The 11852-nt window shown below is 39.8% G+C and overlaps 1 protein-coding gene across 1 annotated transcript; it reads right to left on the bottom strand.

Annotated features, from left to right (window-relative positions):
• Nucleotides 1-1668: 1668 nt before the first annotated feature.
• Nucleotides 1669-5384, bottom strand: LOC106700515 (T-cell surface glycoprotein CD1b-2). Its single transcript, XM_070362642.1, is given in 8 exon segments — nt 1669-1975; nt 2613-2630; nt 2699-2774; nt 3276-3507; nt 3510-3556; nt 3848-4126; nt 4803-5069; nt 5324-5384. Coding segments are annotated over 8 exon segments (1002 nt in total). The 3' UTR covers nt 1669-1953.
• Between the last annotated feature and the right edge of the window lie 6468 nt (nt 5385-11852).

The raw sequence follows: 11852 nt of genomic DNA, 5'->3' as shown, positions 1-11852 counted from the left end.
CACCCTGTTTATTTAACTTATATGCAGAGTACATCATGAGAAACTCCGGACTGGAAGAAACAACACTGGAATCAAGATTTCCAGGAGAAATATCAATAACATCATATATGCAGATGACACCACCCTTATGGCAGAAAGTGAAGATGAACTCAAAAGCCTCTTGATGAAACTGAAAGTGGACAATGAAAAAGTTGGCTTAAAGCTCAACATTCAGAAAACCAAGATCATGGCATCTGGCCCCACGACTTCATGGGAAATAGATGGGGAAACAGTGGAAACAGTGTCAGACTTCATATTTCTGGGCTCCAAAATCACTGCAGATGGTAATTGCAGCTATGAAATTAAAAGACGCCTACTCCTTGGAAGGAAAGTTATGACCAACCTAGATAGCATATTCAAAAGCAGACATTACTTTGCCAACAAAGGTCCATCTAGTCAAGGCTATGGTTTTTCCTGTGGTCATGTATGGATGTGAGAGTTGGACTGTGAAGAAAGCTGAGCACCAAAGAATTGATGCTTTTGAACTGTGGTGTTGGAGAAGATCTTGAGGGGCCCTTGGACTGCAAGGAGATCCAACTAGTCCATTCTAAAGGAGATCAGTCCTGGGTGTTCTTTGGAAAGACTGAAGCTAAAGCTGAAATTCCAACACTTTGGCCACCTCATGCGAAGAGTTGACTCATTGGAAAAGACTCTGATGCTGGGATGGATTTGGGGCAGGAGGAGAGGGAGACAACAGAGGATGAGATGGCTGGATGGCATCACCAACTCGATGAACATGAGTTTGGGTTAACTCAGGGAGTTGGTGATGGACAGGGAGGCCTGGTGTGCTGCGGTTCACTGCATCACAAAGAGTTGGACATGACTGAGCAAATGAATTGAACTTAAATGAATTGATGGCAAAGTTGTTCCAGACTCTTGAAGAATCTTTCTGCCCCAACTAGAAATCAGCCATTTCTTCAAGGTCCTTTGGTTCCTTTAGTGTGAAAATATGTCAAAGCCATAATGTGAGCACTAAGTCTTGGTTTTGTGGCTTTTTAAGTGGTCAGGACATTTTTTAATCCTAAATATTATGATTTTTTAATTATGCTTGCAATTCAAGTTTAAGATTACAGAGTCTAATATTACATCTATCTCGCATCACCTTCTCTAGACAGAAAATCTTGGTTCCAAGTGAATTAACACAACTATATAATCACCTAAACTATATACTATCCACCTGTCACACTGTATCCTATATTTCAGTAGCCTATACAAACATGATAGTCTTACAATAACAGTAATAACTCTACCACCAGAAATAAGTTTTTGACAGGGATCCACTGAGAACAAGCCATTCTCTAAGGAACTCATAAGTAGAAGGAAAAGAAAAAGAAAAGGAACTGCAGTGTTCTGGGTATGAGTAAAGTGAATCTCTGCACAATACCAGACAAGGGAGACTTTCTTCTACTCTAACAGTAAGGAATGCTATCTGGAGAAACAAGCTGCTCAGCTGACCCTCATAGTTAGAAAATCATCCAAATAAAGAGAGTGAAATTATGTTAAAAATGCTCAGCAACTCTTCAAATACAATTACCTCAGCATAACTGTAGTTAGATCAATTTGAAAAATGATATTTCAGCAGAAGCAAAAAAAAAGTTTTAAATAAGTCAAAGGCATGTCACCATGCAGTTGTGTACATGATTTCATTTATTCCAAGGTATATTCTTTCTCACAAATCACATCTGTGAAATCTGAGTGGATCTTGCTAGTGATATTGTCTCATAATAACAATTTTCATTTATGTTTCTGCTAGGATATAAATTATGATTTATCTTACAACCTACAGGAACAATGATTTGATCAAATGTGATGATCATTTGATGAAATATGATGAGATTGACTCCTAGGCTGACAACTTGAGTTTCAGGGTTCCTGGATACTTATTCCAAATGGAAAAGGAGACATGGTCAGGGCTCACAAGATATTCTGATATGACCTGTTAAGAACACAAGCAAAAAAATGCTCAACTTAAGAGATATATGTGCACTATGTACAAGGCAGCATTATTCACAACAGTTAAAATGTGAATTAACCCAGGTATCTGTTGAGAGATGAACAGGTAAACAAAACAACGTTTAAAAGGAAAAAAATTCTAATACAGGCCACCACATGAATGAATTATGAGGACATAATGCTAGATGGAGTAAGCCATTCACAAAAAGACAAATGATTTCGTTTCTATGAGGTACCTAGAGTAGACAGATTCATATAGACAGAAAGTAGAATGGTGGTTGGCAGGGCCTGAGGGAGAAAGGATTGGGGAAAGTAGTTTAATGGGCACAGACTTCTAGTTTTTCAAGATGAAAAGAATTCTAAGAATTGGCTGCATAAATATGAATGTACTTAATACTACTAAACTATATGTGTAAAAATGGCTAATGCAGTAAATTTTCCAAGACATATTTTACTGCAATTTAAAAAAAATAAATTTACCTACAGATGGGAGTTGGGGACAAAAGGGAAATGTTTTAGCAGGAATTTTGAGACTAAAGAGATGTAATATTAATAGATAAAAAGGAGGGAAAGAATAAAAGGATGGACAGAAAAAAAAAGTTTAAAAAATGAAAACTCACCAGCATCTCCAAAACCATCAGATCAGATCAGATCAGTCGCTCAGTCATGTCCAACTCTTTGCGACCCCATGAATCGCAGCACGCCAAATGCAAGGCATATCAAAAGGATCAAGGAGGGTATTATTATTGCCACAAGTATCAAGCCAATGGATGTGGGGTGTCCTGGCAATTGGGAGAAGACAAAGGAATGTCACTTCAAACCCATTCTCTAGTTCTCCAAGCCTTCTTACCCATCTGAGTGTCAGCACCATCATTAACTGCTTCTGATGCATGGGCATCTCTGGTTCCCTTTCTCATATTCCCAGAGGTCTTATACGCACAGCCACCCTTAATCTTTCCTTCTTGCTGAATCCCACCGAGACTACAGTGGGACTACTACTGTAGTAGTGAAGACTACTTCATTTTTATCTATTGTACAGCTTAGATCAGCTATTTTCATACCTCTGGCACTGTAGTCCTAGAAATAAATCTCAAACTCTGTCTCTCTGACTCTCTCTCTTTCTGTCTCCCTGATTCTTTCCTCCCCGCCTATCCTCTCTCCATGCCTGTCTTCCTCCCTCCATCCTTCCCTCACCCATCAAATCCCTCCCCTTCCTGTGTCCTCCTCTCTGTTCTTGAGGGCCATTTCCTCCCATTCCCAGTTGGGCCCCAGTTCCTTCTCACCCCAGTACAGGATGATGTCCTGGTCTCCTAGACTGCTGTGCTTCACTCGGCAACTCAGGCCAGCTGCCTCCCCAGCCGCCACATCCAGGGTTACTCGCAGATACCAAGTCGAGTCGGCATTGGGCATGACGTCTCCTTGCCGAGTGCCAGGCTCCTCCTGCTCGCCCCTCATCCACATCACCCGCACAGGTTTTGGGTAGAATCCTGAGACGTGGCACACCAGGAGTGTGTGTGGCCAGGCCCAGGAGTGGGGCCACTGGACAGCCAGGCTTCAGGCTTCACTGGGGTAGGAGGAAGCAGTAAGAATGTCAGATTATGCCTCTAATCCAGAGCATGGGGACTCAGAAACCCACAAATTTGGACAGTTTCCTCTTCCACTCCTATGGGCACCAAATGACTTATTGATTAATCATTTCTCTATTTAGGTACTTCTCACTTTTGAATTTTTGAATTTTTTTTATTTTATTTTTTAACTTTACAATACTGTATTGGTTTTGCCATATATCAAAATGAATTTAAAGAAAGTTGTGAGAGGAGAAATAGAAACATCTTGGGGAGAGCATAAGACTAACCTTGCCTCTGCAGTTCTGCCTTCCCTGCATCGAGGACACCCAGAAGATATCGAGGACAGGTTTCTGAGATGAGTCTCTCAATGATATCAGAGATGCCTTGATACTGACTTATGAGTGCACAAAACTTCTGCCCCCTGCTGCCGCTGTCTGGTGCAGGCACACAAGAATGATTCTGGATACTCACAAAATCCAGTCCTCCTAAAGCTCCTCTCCAAGAACTTTCTATGGCCTCCCCAGAATGCAGCTCACAGCCTGCTATGATCTGGATCACAAAGGGGTCTGTGTAAAGGAAAACTGAGACAAGTTATTAAAAAGCAAACAGGAAAGAAAGAGACGAGAAAAAGGCATAGGATTTTTTATTTTAGTGGCAGCAAGTTCAGAGGTGAAATTATTGATATAAAACCAATTACAGTATTCAGGACTTTTCAGAAAGAGCACTGGGGAGAGGAATGCATGTCATCAATGGTGGGGTTAGGCTGTTTTAAGGATGTAGAGGGGGCAAGAGGGGAGAGGGGCAGCGTGTGATGGAGTCAGAAGTGCAGCATTCCACAGTCTAGGGAATGGTTATGTGTAGAGAAGGGATCAGGCAGAAGATGCTTGAGGACATCAATTGGAAGAGTTGGAAGTTACACTTAAGTTCAGTCAAGCACAGAGTAGGAAAAGGAGATTCTTCCTTGGGGTTTTAGAGAAGCAAGTTACATAGACGCAAACAAGAAATAACCATAAGAATGGTCATGTACACAGAAGAGAACAAGAAACAGGAAGAATCTCAGAATCTGGATGGAGGTATGGAGTCGGAGTTGAAGGCTACTCCGGACAAGTGTATACATGCAGTTGGATAAAGGCGGGGGTGGGGGTGGGGGTGGGAAGGGACCATCATCAGAGGGAGCAATAGCCTGACACAAGAGAAAGAAAAGTCATTGAGAGTCTTTCCAGATCAGAGGACTATACTCACATTCCAACTGGAACTCATTGACTGGATCCTGCACTTCCCGAGTGAATCCAATGAAGTAGGCTCGGAAGAGGTCCACCAGCTCAGTCACCTCATCATCACTAAAGTTGCCCTTCGACCAGGGCTTCAGGAAAATGGCAGTGCCCGAGTCACTCTCCCAGCCATGAATCTGCAAGTCATCCAACCAGCCTGAGCCTTGATTTTGAGCCCATGTGCTATTGACAAAGGTTGAAATTTGCATGACATGGTACGAGGTTGGCCCCTGGAACACTGTAGTGGTGGAAAGATAAGAAGAATGAGGGGGAAATGTGGAATCAGAATAGTATGAAAAAGAACCCAGAGTCTGAACAACAATACAGAACTTGAAACGGTCCCCTGCCCCCAAAGCTTCTGGCTCCATCCCCAGCCTCCAGAATAGGGGAAAGGGCTGGAGACAGCAGAGCCCAGACCCTTAGTGGTAGGTGCAGCATGCTTTTATCCAGAACCCCTGCACCTGTGCTGGGAGCAGCCAGAGTTATTCTTACCATCCTCATTGTCACCACCTGGGAGGATAACTCCAAGTAACAGAAGTGGTAGAAGCAGCATTTCACTGGGAAGTAGAACTTCTGACTCTCAGAGCTGGTATTTGATCTCTAATTTCAGCATTTTTTTTTTCAGTACTCTAAATTGACTTCCTCTCTTCTCCAACTGCCAAATCTTGACCCACATTGCACATCTCAGAAAAACTGTGCCTCCCACAGCTCTGAACTCCCACTCCATCTCATTTCCATTCTTTGGTCTTCATTCCTTTTATACATTCTACCCTGGAAAAGCTCCCTTGTGATGCTGAAGAGTTATTTCACCTTCCTAATCCTTTATTGCCACATCTATTCAATAAGAGGGTAATACTAAACAATTGCTCAACTTCCAGTCTCTTTTAATCTAGAAGTATTCCTTTGGTTTGTCCACCTATCTCATTCTCTCATACAGCAAATATAACACTGACAAGTGATGTAGCAGTAACAGAGAGGTAGTGCAGGGAGTCTTGGAGAGCATAGCAAATGGATCAGTGTGAGTGGCCACAGTACCTTGGTGTACATTCACAGAGAGACCTCCTCTGAGAATGGAGACATACCATAGAAAGGGAGATTCTGAGAACCCCAGCCCCATTTCAGGGAGTCAGACACTGGAAAAGTGAATCTGTGCTCTTGTACTATTGTTACCATCACCATTAGTATCTCCTACTTGGCTAAAACTTGGTTAAAGGTATTGACAGACTCCCTGGGACATGAAGATGATGGCCAGGAATAAGGGTGCTCAGAATTTAATTTTTGTTCCACACTAATACTATAAAACACAGTCCAGTTTTCTTGGGCTCCCCTAGTGGCTCAGATGATAAAGAATCTGCCTGCAATGCAGGAGACCCTTGTTCATGTCCTCTCTCAAAAGCCCATGTTGCCAAAGCAAAAACCTGAGTGGAAACAAATTATTTCTGAATCTCAGTTACAGCAATGAATAAGCTCAGAAGACAAGGGCCTATCTTTATTGGTGAAAAGCAGAGTGAAAGGGTAGCAAGGAAAAGGTAAAAATTTACCTCTGATTCCCTAAAAAAATAAATACAACAAATATCTTACAGTCTACTCCAAAAGAAGGAAAAACATACACCATGGGTCCAGAATTAAGATTTCTAAGCCTGAGGACAACAGAGGACCTTCCACTGAAGTACCAGGCAGGTGCCCAAGTGAGCTGGTACCTAATGGTTGCCTGAGGGCAGCTACTGTGTGCAATCTTACACAGTTTGAGTGGTGTTCACAGTATCTAAGAGTATTAGTATTAAATACAAATGGAGTCTGTATTTGGGAATTTCCTGAGCAGGCATTTAAACCATGTAACAAGAACTAAATCTGGCTTATTTCATGAGTGTAAGTGAAATTCAACCTAAATTATTCTTTGTAAATGGCTCTGACAATCATGAAAGAAAAAGTCATCTTCCTAAAAATGGCATGAGAAACTTCCACTATAATAACGAATCACTGTAAAAATTAATAACGTCCTAGTTTTTACTCTGTAAGTCATTCTGTAAATTCATGTCCCCAAGCTTCACATCAGTCTGCAGACTTCATGGCTGCAGTCACCATCTGCAGTGATTTTGGAGCCCAGAAAAATAAAGTCTGACACTGTTTCCACTGTTTCCCCATCTATTTCCCATGAAGTTATGGGACCGGATGCCATGATCTTCCTTTTCTGAATGTTGAGGTTTAAGCCAACTTTTTGACTCTCCACTTTCACTTTCATCAAGAGGCTTTTTATTTCATCTTCACTTTCTGCCATAAGGGTGGTGTCATCTGCATATCTGAGGTTATTGATATTTCTCCTGGCAATCTTGATTCCAGCTTGTGTTTCTTCCAGTCCAGCATTTCTCATGATGTACTCTGCATATAAGTTAAATAAACAGGGTGACAATATACAGCCTTGACGAACTCCTCTTCCTATTTGGAACCAGTCTGTTGTTCCATGTCCAGTTCTAACTCATGCTTCCTGACCTGCATACACATTTCTCAAGAGGCAGATCAGGTGGTCTGGTATTCCCATGTCTTTCAGAATTTTCCACAGTTTATTGTAATCCACACAGTCAAAGGCTTTGGCATAGTCAATAAAGCAGAAATAGATGTTTTGCTGGAACTCTCTTGCTTTGTCCATGATCCAGCGGATGTTGGCAATTTGATCTCTGGTTCCTCTGCCTTTTCTCAAACCAGCTTGAACATCAGGAAGTTCACGGTTCACATATTGCTGAAGCCTTGCTTGGAGAATTTTGAGCAGTACTTTACTAGCGTGTGAGATGAGTGCAATTGTGTGGTAGTTTGAGCATTCTTTGGCATTGCCTTTCTTTGGGATTGGAATGAAAACTGACCTTTTCCAGTCCTGTGGCCACTGCTGAGTTTTCAAAATTTGCTTGCATATTATGTGAAGAATTTTCACAGCATCATCTTTCAGGATTTGGACTAGCTCAATTGTAATTCTATCACCTCCACTAGCTTTGTTCATAGTGATGCTTTCTAAGGTCCACTTGACTTCACATTCCAGGATGTCTGGCTCTAGGTCAGTGATAACACCATCGTGATTATCTGGGTCGTGAAGATCTTTTTTGTATAGTTCTTCTGTGTATTCTTGCCATCTCTTCTTAATATCTTCTGCTTCTGTTAGGCCCATACCATTTCTGTCCTTTATCGAGCCCATCTTTGCATGAAGTGTTCCTTTGGTAGCTCTGATTTTCTTGAAAAGATCTCTAGTCTTTCCCATTCTGTTGTTTTCCTCTATTTCTTTGCATTGATCGCTGAGGAAGGCTTTCTTATCTCTTCTTGCTATTCTTTGGAACTCTGCATTCAGATGTTTATATCTTTCCCTTTCTCCTTTGCTTTTCACTTCTCTTCTTGCACAGCTATTTGTATGGCCTCCCCAGACAGCCATTTTGATTTTTTGCATTTCTCTTCCATGGGGATGGTCTTGATCCCTGTCTCCTGTACAGTGTCACGAACCTCATTCCATAGTTCATCAGGCACTCTATCTATCAGATCTAGGCCCTTAAATCTATTTCTCACTTTCACTGTATAATCATAAGGGATTTGATTTAGGTCATACCTGAATGGTCTAGTGGTTTTCCCTACTTTCTTCAATTTAAGTCTCAATTTGGCAATAAGGAGTTCATGGTCTGAGCCACAGTCAGCTCCAGGTCTTGTTTTTGCTGACTGTATAGAGCTTCTCCATCTTTGGCTGCAAAGAATATAATTAATCTGATTTCAGTGCTGACCATCTGGTGATGTCCATGTTTAGAGTCTTCTCTTGTGTTGTTGGAAGAGGGTGTTTGTACGACCAGTGCATTTTCTTGGCAAAACTCTATTAGTCTTTGCCCTGCTTCATTCCATATTCCAAGGCCAAATTTGCCTGTTACTCCAGGTGTTTCTTGACTTCCTACTTTTGCATTCCAGTCCCCTATAATGAAAAGGACATCTTTTTTGGGTGTTAGTTCTAAAAGGTCTTGTAGGTCTTCATAGAACCGTTCAACTTCAGCTTCTTCAGCGTTACTGGTTGAGGCCTAGACTTGGATTACTGTGATATTGAATGGTTTGCCTTGGAAACGAACAGAGATCATTCTGTCGTTTTTGAGATTGCATCCAAGTACTGCATTTTGGACTCTTTTGTTGACCATGATGGCTACTCCATTTCTTCTGAGGAATTCTTGCCTGCAGTAGTAGATATAATGGTCATCTGAGTTAAATTCACCCATTCCAGTCCATTTCAGTTCGCTGATTCCTAGAATGTCGACATTCACTCTTGCCATCTCTTGTTTGACCACTTCCAATTTGCCTTGATTCACGGACCTGACATTCCAGGTTCCTATGCAATATTGCTCTTTACAGCATCGGACCTTGCTTCTATCACCAGTCACATCCACAGCTGGGTATTCTTTTTGCTTTGGCTCCATCCCTTCATTCTTTCTGGAGTTATTTCTCCACTGATCTCCAGTAGCATATTGGGCACCTACTGACCTGGGGAGTTTCTCTTTCAGTATCCTATCATTATAGGTTATTACAGATATTTACTATAGTTCCTGTGCTATACAGTAAACCTTGTTGCTTGCTGCATATCTATTTTTTTTAATTAGAAATCTAGCATTCTATTCATACCAAGTCAAACAAGTTCTATCAAAATGTCATTAATTTTAAATTAGGCAAAAATTCATGCTTTCTAAATTATATATATTATACACATTATTTATATATATGTATACAGAAGTTTTCTACTACTCTTGATAAAGGTTTGAGAAAGAACATGAGAACAACAACAAAAAAAAAGAGATGGAGATGTTGGAAAACATAAATTAAATGAAATGGGAGCTCTGAATATAAAATAGAAAAAATGAAGCAAACTAGATAAAAGTATAGGATCATCATACAGTCCAGTTATTTTCAAGCATGGCTGCTCATTAGAAACATATCTGGAGCTCTGGAAAAAAGAAAATAATACCTGAGCATTCGTATTTTTCAAAAAATTCCAAAATAATTCTGATATGCATCTGGATTTTGAAAACTGATAAGAGATCTTTCTATTAAACTGTAGTTTGGGTGATATAAAGTTCTATTTTTCTGTAGGCCAATCATGACATAATGGTATTAAGTGAGTAATACTTATATAATCACAATAGTAAAAGATGTTTAGGTTTCACCATCAAGAGCCAGACAAAAAACAAAATTACAATCGCAAGCCATAATGGGAACATGATTAACTTAATATAAAATAATTACATACAATTTGGGAGGGCCAAGCAGAGTGATGTGATAAGTAGAAGTGCATGCATGCACATGTTTTCATCTGCTCAGCCAGTCTGTGGCTTTTGGTTGGTGCATTTAATCCATTTACATTTAAGGTAATTATTGATAAGTATGATTCTATTACCATTTTCTTAGTTATTTTGTGTTTATTTTCTGTAGATCTTTTCATTCTCTTGTGTTTTCTGCCTAGAGAAATTCCTTTAGCATTTGTTGTAAAGTCGGTTAGGTGGTGCTGCATTCTCTTAACTTTTACTTGTCTGGAAAGCTTTTGATTTCTCCATCAAATCTGAATGAGAGTCTAGCTGGGCAGAGTATTCCTGGTTGTAGTTTCTTCTCTTTCATCACTTTAAATGTATTGTGCCATTCCCTTCTGACTTGTACAGTTTCTGTTGAGAAATCAGCTGATAGCCTGAAGGAAGTTCCCTTGCATGTTATTTGTCATTTTTCCCTTGTTGCTTTTAATATTATATCTTTGTCTTTAATTTTTGTCAGTTTGATTATATATGTCTTGGTATGTTCTTCCCTGGGTTTATCCTGCCTGGGACTCGCTGTGCTTCCTGGACTTGATTGACTATTTCACTTCCCATGTTAGAGATATTTTCAGCTATTTTCTTCAAATATTTTCTCTTCAAATATTTCAGGATCCATAAATTCTTAAGTATTAGAGAAAAACCTCAAAATTGATCTGAAAGGGACATCTTTTCAGTGAAAATTTGCATGTCTTCCCAGTTACTTGGACACAGAAAGATTTCAGCTTCTGAGACAGACTGATTGACTGATTAGTTAAGGTTCTCTACCTTTTAATACTGCACATAGTGAGGTCCATATCAGCCTTGTAGCTGAATAACAGATACAGATCCAGGTAAATCTGTATTTCAAATTCTAGTATCAAATTCTATTTTATGGTTTGCTGCACCTGCTATTGATGAGGAAACTACTGCTAGTCTACCTGTTACTACTTTATAAGCAATTTGTCTCTCTAAAGATTTTCCATCTCTTCTTCCATTATTATATAATGGACCATCTTAGACTGTAGAGTTTCTATTATAGTGTGAGTATTTCACAATTGTTTATTCATTTTTCACTGAGGTGAAACATAACAAAAATTACTAATAACTGCACAATTCAATGACATGTAGTATACTATTTTGTTGTGCAACCACCAGCTCTAACAACTTCCAAAACATTTTTGTCACCCCAAAAATATCCTGTACCCATTAAGCAGTGACCAACCCCCATTTTTCCTTCACTTCAAACCCTTACCAGTAATCTTCTTTCTGTCTCTATGGATTTACCTATTTGAGATACTTTTTTTTTCTTCTTCTTCTTCTTCTTTTTTTAAATTTTATTTAATTTAACTTTACAATATTGTATTGGTTACTTCTTATAAATGGAATCACATATTATGTGTCTTTTAGTGTCTAATTTCTTTCACTTAGCATAATACACTGATCATAATATTTTTGGAGTACACCAAGGCTGCATCCTTCATGTCGTTTTGGGCTGGATAATATTCCATTGTACGTACATACTTTTTTTTGTTTGTTTATTTATTCAGTCATCAATGAGAAGACATTTGGCTATTTTCTCCTATTTACTATTCACTATTCTAAGGGAGATCAGTCCTGGGTGTTCTTTGGAAGGACTAATGCTAAAGCTGAAACTCCATTACTTTGGCCACCTCATGTGAAGAGTTGATTCATTCAGACTCTGATGCTGGGAGGGATTGGGGGCAGGAGGAGAA

Source organism: Bos mutus, chromosome 3, assembly GCF_027580195.1.
Source record: "Bos mutus isolate GX-2022 chromosome 3, NWIPB_WYAK_1.1, whole genome shotgun sequence".
NCBI classification, from domain to species: Eukaryota; Metazoa; Chordata; class Mammalia; order Artiodactyla; family Bovidae; genus Bos; species Bos mutus.
Note: the sequence above shows the minus strand (reverse complement) of the source record. Positions and strands in the feature narration are given on the sequence as shown.